Raw genomic sequence first — 9,167 nt, forward strand, 5'->3', positions numbered from 1 at the left:
CTTAGCTATGTCGTTGGTACCTATGAGCAGCACGATGTCTGGTTGCTCCCCCCTCTCTTAAGAATCCTGTAGACTCGATCCGAGACACCCTGACCCTGGCATCCGAGAAGCAACATACCTTCCGGGAGTCTCGTTTGTGACCACAGAATCTCCTATCCTTTCCCCTAACCATTGAGTCTCCTATCACTAATGCTTTTCTATTCTCCCCCCTTCCCTTCTGAGCCACAGAGCCAGGCTCAGTGCCAGAGACCTGGCCGCTAAGGCCTTCCCCGGTAGGTCATCCTAAATGGTATACTTGTTTTGAGGGGGAACTGCCATGGAGGATCCCTGCACTGTCTGCCCATTTATTTTCCTTCCTCTGACTGTAACCCAGCTACTCTTGTCACGCACCTTGGGTGTGGCTACCTCCCTGTAACTCCTCTCTAGCACCCCCTCTGCCTCCCGGATGATCTGAAGTTCATCCAGCTCCAGCTCCTGCTCCCTAATGTGGTCTCTGAGGAGGTGGAGTTGGGTGCACTTCCCGCAGGTGTAGTCAACGGGGACACCAGTGGTGTCCCTCACCACCCACATCCTACAGGAGGAGCATGCAACTGCCCTATCCTCCATCCCCTCCGATCTGAATTCCCAAAGAGATTTAAAAGGGAAAGAAAAGACTAAACGCCCGTTAGGCACTTAAAAAAATAAAAATGTATATATATACTGCTGCTACTCTTTCAAGTGAACCCTCAAAAATTGGTGATTCTGCTAAATGATACAAAGATAGCTTGCTGCTCCAAAAAAGCAAAAACAAATAAAAAACAACTCTTACCTTACAGAATGCAGCTGCCCTGTGAACCAACTGGAACTCCGCCATCCGACTCTCAGCTGCACTCTCTGTAAACTCCCTGCTCCCTTCACGCTCTTTGAGGAAATGTAGGAAATTTCTCCCTCCTCACCATACTCCCTCAGTCACCAAACTCTCTCTATAGCACTCTAATGCATCCAAATTCAGCACTCAATGCAAACAAAGTCAGCACTGTAAGATGGCTCACCTTTGTACTGTTTGACTCTCGCCTCTGAAAACTGGCTTAATCCAATTAACTAATTATCAAGCTGCAGCTGCAAGTAAATCTGGTTTAAAACTCATCTCCTAAACCAACAACTTTGAAGTGAATTAATCAAGGTAAGAGCTTCAGCTTGGACTCAGAGCTCAAAGCTGCTTTGTTTCCTGTTGTTTCTGCCTCCTCCCCAACCTTACCCTGCCCCAACTTCTGTCCTCCCAGCCCTGTGTCTGTGGTGGGAGTGGGACCACGTGGGGCCTATTGCTGCAGGCCCCCTCCTGGGGTGAAGGCCCTGCTGCCTGCCTCTGTCCACCCACACTTCTGCCTGAGGTGGGAGTGGGACCACCTGGGGCCTATTGCTGTAGGTCCCCACGTGGGGTGAAGGCCCTGCTGCCTGCCTCTGTCCTCCCACCCCTCTGCTTGAGGTGGGAGTGGGACTATCCAGGGCTGCAGGTCCTGCCTTCTGTCCTCCCACTTCTCTGCCTGAGGTGGGAATGGGACAACCTGGGGCCTGGTGCTGTGCCCCTCCCGGGGTGCACACCCTGCTGCCTGCCCTCTGTCCTCCCACCCCTCTGCCTGAGTGGGAGTGGGACCACATGGGGCTGCTGTGAAGACAAAGGACTTTGTTTCGGGCCTCCACAGGGCTGAAGAGCGTCGTCCGTCTGCCTTTTCACCACCTGTGGCAGGTGTGGGGCAGCTTGGGACATTATTTTAGGCACATCCAGCGCTGAAGAACGCTGCCCCGCTCTGCTGTTGCCCTGCAGCACCTTTCCCTTGTGGCACCTGCTGTTGTGGTGCCACATCCATCACCCCCCCACCCTTCCCCCCTACTACCCTGATCTCAGTTACATGGCCGTGCCGTACCGGGGTGGGCATGGCCAGTACCCCAGGGGCATCCTCCACTCTGCCGGGGGCAGGGTGGCCAAGAACCTATGCGGGGGTGGCAGTCTCTCGACCTTCCACCGTTATGCCCACCCCAACATGACCATCGAGGCGTGCACTCATGCGATGACCGGGGTCGTCAGCCCCTCGGCCATCGTAGCCGCCTCAAGGATATACGGCAAGGCCATGTTTTTCCTGCGGGCCGAGCAGGCGGTCCACCATGTCCTGGAAAGGAGGCTCACGGTGGGCGGGACACACGTGGTGGTGGACCGCTGGAGACCACCGCCGAACATGTCGTTCTCTCCAATGGCGCGTACGTGAGGTCGCGGATCCGTCTCCTGACGGACATGGACCGCGGCTCCCGCTTCTGCTACTCACTGGAAAGAGGACGCGGGGCCCGTTGGCAGATTCCTACACTGCTTGCCGACAACGGGTCCCTTGTCTCGGATCCGGAGGGGGTCAGGACCCTGATTAGCGACAATTATTCCGACCTCTTCTCTCCGGATCCGTCCAGCGAGGACGCTTGCAGAGTTCAATGCCTGTCGCAGGTCGGCCCGGAAGGCGCCGGGAAGCTCGATCATACCATCACTCTCCAAGAGCTGACCGGCGCCCTGGACAGCTTGTCACGGGGCAAAACCCCAGGGCTGGACGGGCTGACCGTGGAGTTCTTCAGGGCGTACTGGGACGTCCTGGGGAGTGACTATGCGGGGGTCCTGGGGAATGTATCGCGTCCGGGGAGATGCCCCTTTCGTGGCGCAGGGCCATCATTGCCCTGCTGCCCAAGAAGGGGGATCTCCGCCTACTTAAAACTGGCGACCGGTCTCCCTCCTCAGCACGGACTACAAAATATTTGCCACGGCAATGTCTTTACGCCTTGGCTCCGTGCTAGACCACACCCTGACCAGTCCTACACAGTCCCGGACCGCACCATTTACAATAACATCCATCTGGTCCGGGACATAATTCATTTTACCCAGAGGACTGGTATGTCGAGCGCCTTCCTGTCTCTTGACTAGAAGAAGGTGTTCGACAGGGTGGGGCACGAGTATTTGCTCAGGACTCTGCGAGCTTTTGGATTCGGGACGCACTTTGTTGCCCGGATCCGATTACTGTTCGCTGCCTCAGAGTGCCTGAGTAAGGTTAACGGGTCCCTGATGGCGCCCCTTCGCTTTGGGAGAGGTGTGCGTCAGATCTGCCCCTTGTCCGGCCAACTTTATTCTCTGTGCGTGGAGCCTTTCCTGCGCCTCCTGCGGAGGAGGTTGTCGGGGCTGGTTCTGCGCGAGCTGGACATGGAGGTGGTCCTCTCGGCTTACGCTGATGACGTGCTTCTCATGTTCTCTGGCCCCGGTGACCTGCGGAGGATGCGAGAGTGCCAGGCTGTGTACTCCGCCGCGACTTCTGCGAGAATCAACTTGGCTGAATATTCTGGACTCCTGGTCAGTCCGTGGCAGATGGACCCCCTCCCAGAGGAGCTCAGGCCCTTTAGCTGGAGCCGGACCAACATCCTCTACTTGGGAGTCCATCTTTGTCCGGCAGAGGAAGCCTGGCCGGCGAACTGGCAGGAGCTGGAGACCAAGGTCACCACTTGCCTGGGACATTGGACAGGACTGCTCTGAGTGCTGTCCCACTGCGGTCGAGTTCTCGTCATAAACCAGCTGATCGCCTCCATGCTGTGGTACCGGCTGGTCACTTTGACCCCTCCCCCTGACTTTGTCACACACATTCAGAGAACCATGCTTCGGTTCCTCTGGGACAAAGGGTCGCTGCGGAGGTCTTGAGTCTCCCGATTGCGGAGGGAGATTTGGCGCTGGTGTGCCTTCGCACCCAGGTCGCGACTTTCCGCCTTCAGACTCTGCAGCGATACCTGTTGAGGCTCCTCCACGATGGTGTGCCCTGGCGATGTATTTCTTCCGCTAGGTGCACGGCCTGAACTACGGCGTGCAGCTCCTGTTCGTTGACCGGAATGGTCTTCGGAACACTTTGTTGGCGCTGCCCGTCTTGTACCAGGACCTTCTCAAAGTCTGGAACATGGTCGCCACGCGCCGCAGCTCTCCTCTGTCAGGAGTCGTGGCTGTCGTAAGGGAGCCGCTGCTCAGGAATCCGCACCTCTGCCAATATCCATTCAGGTGGCTGGCGGAGCAGAGGGCTGTGGATGCCGGGGTGACCAGGATCGGGGACATGCTGGGTGGCGGAGGGGCAGGCTGGATGACACCCTTCGAGCTTGCCAGGCGCGGAGCGGCGTCTGTCCGGTGCGCGGCAATGCTATCCGAGGCCTCAAAACGGTCATGCTCAGCCCCGTGGGCACACTTGGACTCAAGACGGCACGGTTGTGCGGTGGCATCCCGTCTGAGCGGACCCCTGCTCGGTCGGAATTCCACATTGGTCCCAAACCCCGGAACCCCCCCGCCCCCCGCCCCCCCCCCCCCCCCCCCGGTGCTGGTGCCCCACAGCCCCAGCCGCCTCGTGGAAATACCCTTCGTGCCTTTTCGCACTGCACGGAGGGGTTTCCTGTACAGCCTGCTGTTGCACACCTTCCACCTCCTTGTGCTCGCCCACCGCCCGGACACGCCTTGGCGTGCCTCGTTGCCATCCGGCGGCGGTGGTCCCCACTGGAGGTCCCTCTACGGAGGTGCCCTCCCCATAAAATTAGGGGACCTGGGGTGGAGGGTGCTGCGCATGGCAGCGCCGTGCAACCATCGTTTAAATCACTTCACGGCTTTGCCAGAGACCTGCCACTTTTGCTGCCTGGTGGAGACCGTGGAGCACATTTATGTTGTCTGTCCTCGGCTGCACTCCCTTTTGGATTCTTGACAGCATTGTTGTTGAGGTTTTCTTTGCACTTCAGCCCTACGTTCCTGATCCACGGACATCCGGTGCGGAGGGGGGCGGGGAGGGCGGAGGATCTCCTCGTGAATCTGCTCCTGGGCCTGACCAAACTTGCCATTTATAGGTCCAGGCAGCGGATGATCGAGGAGGTCGTTCAACCTGACTGTCTGCCCATCTTCTGCGGCCTCATTCGCGGCTGGGTGTCCCTGGAGCGGGAGCATGCGGTGTCCACGGGCACACTCGAGGCCTTCCATGCTCGTTGTGCACCGCAGGGGTTGGATTGCCTTATCGACCCCGATTTTCACACTTTAATTTGACGGATTTTTGATAAGTCTTTGTTTCCTTTCTCGTTCTTTTTGGGCTGTGCTCCACTCGTTGTTTTGGGGCACTCCCCTGTTTCGTTTTATCCATCAGTTACTTGTCACACCCAGCATCACGCCAGTGTCAGTGGCGGATGCTGGCTTAACTCCTGTACGTGGAGATAAACGTACAGGTCATCAATTCACACAAAAAAACACCACAAAAAACAAAAAATAAAAAAGACAAAACACAGAAACATAAATTTTTTTTTTCTTTTTAAAATTAGAGTAGTAAGACCATATAAAAGGTCTAACCCAAACAGCACTTTTAAAGTTAATTTACTAACTAAAAGAAAGACTAGACTTTAGATAAAAATGAACCCTGAATATCACTTTTGGTGGTGCTTGACATTGGGAGGCTTCCTAGTCCTTGTTCCAACAACGGCATAGGATTTTTCACATCCACCTGAACAGGTAGATAGGGCGCCAGTTTAACAACATAATGTTAAGAGATTGGATTCGGTAGCCCCCATCATTACAGTGCTATTGGCGCAACTGGAGGACCAATTTGGCATCTGATGGGCACCAGACACTTATGCTATGAATCGAACCAGATTACATCTTGGTGAGGGTATTAGTGTTCACCAGAAGTATGCAAAGGAGGCGGATCATGGTGCTAACCATCATGCAACGCTGATGTGATCCAAGAGGTGCCATTTTGTAGCTTAGTGTTCCAGCTGACAGTCCGCCTTTACCTCACACAGCTGAATGTGTGATAAGGACATTCCCAGCACTGCTATTTACAGATAAGCTGGTGATTCAATTCTCCTGGCAGTTGCTGAAATTCTACACATGTTTGGTGCTTCTCATAGTTACTTTAAGTCGCAAAAGTGGTGTGGCAGATGTTGATGGACTGTTGCTAACTTCACCCTTCTGCAGGGACCATAGTTGCACCAGTAAACAGTCCCCTTTGAATTGAACATGACCTGAAGAATCAGTAGTTGACATACAGAAGAGAGAGGAGGAAAAACTGGAGAAGGGCTCTCAGGAGTAGACCATATCCACCCAGAGTCATCAGGGGGCAATTCTCTGACTTGAACGTCAATGAGGAACAAATGTCTGGGCTTCAATAAGGACATCCTCAATGATACCTGCCACCTGCTGCAGCCACAATTGCTACCTCACAGCAGAACGAAGACCACGTGGCTAGTGGTTGTGAAGGCAACCGTGATAATCAACTTTTATGCACCTAGTTCCTTCTAGGCTAGAGCTGTAGATATTTGCAACATCTCGCAGTTTGCCATCCACTCTTACATACATAGGTCATGGCTTGATTCAAAGAGAACATATTGTTAAGTAATGGGTTAAGAGACATTGCAATTAGTTGTCTCATTTACTGATTACACCGATATGTAAAGGGGCTTCAGGTGGCCTCTGTCAGGTGGTGTATAGAGATTTATGCAAAGGCTGTTGGAATGAAATAAATGTGTGTTTGTGAAAAAGGAACAGAACTTTAGACTCTTCATAATACAGCAACTAAAACATCTAACAATTGGTAGCAGAGGATGGTTGCTGTGTAAATGTGAAAGGTTGAAAGATACAACTTTTCCAGATCAAACCAAGGAGTGAGTGAGAAAAAAAAAGAAAGAAAAATGGATATATGGCTGAACCGAGAATAAAGATGGCTGGATATGACTATCCTCCCTTATTTTCTGAAAGGGAATCGTACGACCAATGGAGAAGTGCAGTAGTTATGTGGACTAAGGTAACTGCTTTGGGAAAGAGAAAACAAGGTATGGCATTGGCTCTTTCTCTACCATATGGCAGTAAAATCCGAAACAAAGTGCTTTCTGAGCTGGAATTGGAAGAGTTAGACTCAGAAGAAGATCTGGAGACTTTATTACGTTATATGGATAAGATTTATATGAAGGATGACTTGTTCAGTGTGTATGAAGCACGGTTGGATTTTGATAAGTTCTGGAAAATGGAGGATATCTCCATGGAAGACTATATAATGGAATTTGGCAGACTATATAAAAGACTGCAGAAACACAACCTGGAATTTCCACAGTCTGTGTTAGCCTTTAAATTACTTGACTGTGCTAGAGTGAGCAACATGGATAGGCTCCTGGTTTTGACAGGAGTTCAGTTTACTGATAAGGATACCTTATTCGAACAGATGACAAAAGCTTTACAAAAGTTTCTGGGGAAACATTAGATTCCGATGGCTCTGATGACGCAAATAGGTCAGCCTCCAATAAAGCAGAATATGGAAGATACACTAGTAACAGGATGGCGAAATCGTATGGCTACGAACAGGACTCAAGACTATAGACAGAGACCAAGACAAGGAAATTATGAAGACAGAAACCCAGTTAGAACCTACAATAGGAAGATGAACCCCAGAAATCCCCAGATGTTTTCGATGTGACCCTCAATATATTATGCTTTCAACTGTTCAACTCGTTATGATAGAGTGATGGAAGCGACACATGACACGGAAGAGTCAGAAGAGGAAAAAGATAGTGACCAGAAAGAAGGCATTGTCCTATTGACAAGCAGTTTTACGCTGGTAATGAGGGTGTTGGTTGCAGAATCCTTCAACTGTGCTGTATTGGACAGTGGCTGCACATCTACTGTGTGTGGAATTGACTGGTTAATGTTACCTGGACTCCTTGAATGCTGAAAATCGTAACAAGGTTAAGGAATTTGAAAGTTCCCCAAGTTTCAGGTTTGGGGATGATAATATTGCCGGAGTGAATCATTTCATTAGCACGGATGTTGTATCAAGTGAGATACCTTTGCTTCTGAGCAGACCGTCGATGAAGAAAGCACACATGAAACTGGATATGGAACAGGATAAGGCAACAGTTTTTGGAAAGACAGTGGACTTACAATTTACACAGTCGGGACACTATTGTATTCCATTACTGGCAAATAATATTTCAAGTAGAGTGGTTAAGGATGTGTTAATGGCAGTTGAAAATGGGACTTTAGCTGATAAAAAGCTTGTGGTATTAAAACTGCATAGGCAATTTGCACATCCGTCTCGTCGGAGGATGAAAATTTTATTAAAGGATGCAGGGGTAAGGGATGACGAATATACTAAACTGATAGAACAGGTTAGTGACTGCTGTGAAGTTTGTAGGAAGTATAGAAGGACACCAGCATGACCGATAGTAACCCTACCTTTGGCCAGGAATTTTAACGACATTGTGGCCATGGTCCTTAAGATCCGGGATAAAGCAAATAATATATTTATTTTGCATTTTGTAGATTTAGCAACCAGATTTAGTCAATCAACGATTGTACGAAGTAAAGAAAAGAGAGTAATTCTGGATCAAATCGTGGAAAAATGGATAGGGACAGAAATGGGTCTACCGGCAAAATTCCTTACGGACAATGGGGGAGAATTTGCTAGTGATGAGTTTAGGGATATGTGTGAAAACATGAATATCAGAGTTATGAATACGGCTGCAGAAATCCCATTTAGTAATGGTGTCTGTGAAAGAAATCATGCTGTCATCGATGACATGCTTTGCAAAACTTTGGCAGATCAACCAAATTGCAGGCCAAATTCAGCTTTAGCATGGGCAGTACATGCAAAGAATTCATTGCAGATGGTTGGGGGCTATAGTCCTTATCAATTAGTGTTTGGTAGAAATCCTAAATTTCCGTCCATTTTGGATGACCAGCCTCCAGCTTGGGAGGGGACTACAATTAGCTCTGGTTTTGCTGAACATTTAAATGCATTACATAGCAGTAGAAAAGCTTTTCTGGAAGCAGAAGTCTCTGAAAGAATTCGCAGAGCTTTAAGACATAACGTACGGCCATCAGATGCCGTTTTTCAGCAAGGAGGCATGGTATACTATAAGAGAGACAATTCTAATGAATGGAAAGGCCCAGGGAAGATCATAGGCATAGATGGCAAAACAATTATTTTGCAACATGGTAATCAAACTGTTAGGGTCCATTCATCAAGGATAATGGGTACAGATTACAAATTTTCAAATTTAGACAGAGCAGACAGACATGACGAGGAACCAGAGTCATCTGGTACGCATGTGTTACAGAACTATGAGGACCAATTAACTGATATAGACAGGGTTTCTGTGGAGGA

At 50.3% G+C, this 9,167-nt stretch overlaps 1 protein-coding gene across 1 annotated transcript in view; it reads right to left on the reverse strand.

Annotated features, from left to right (window-relative positions):
- Positions 1-989, reverse strand: part of LOC140426703 (glutaminyl-peptide cyclotransferase-like) — a 100,915-nt gene extending 99,926 nt beyond the window's left edge. Inside the window, exon 1 of the mRNA XM_072511805.1 lies at positions 809-989. Coding sequence (XP_072367906.1) covers positions 809-853 — 45 coding nt within the window. The 5' untranslated portion in view covers positions 854-989. The remainder of the gene's footprint in view (positions 1-808) is intronic.
- Positions 990-9,167: the final 8,178 nt, after the last annotated feature.

This window comes from Scyliorhinus torazame, chromosome 1 (assembly GCF_047496885.1).
Source record: "Scyliorhinus torazame isolate Kashiwa2021f chromosome 1, sScyTor2.1, whole genome shotgun sequence".
Classification (NCBI taxonomy): domain Eukaryota; kingdom Metazoa; phylum Chordata; class Chondrichthyes; order Carcharhiniformes; family Scyliorhinidae; genus Scyliorhinus; species Scyliorhinus torazame.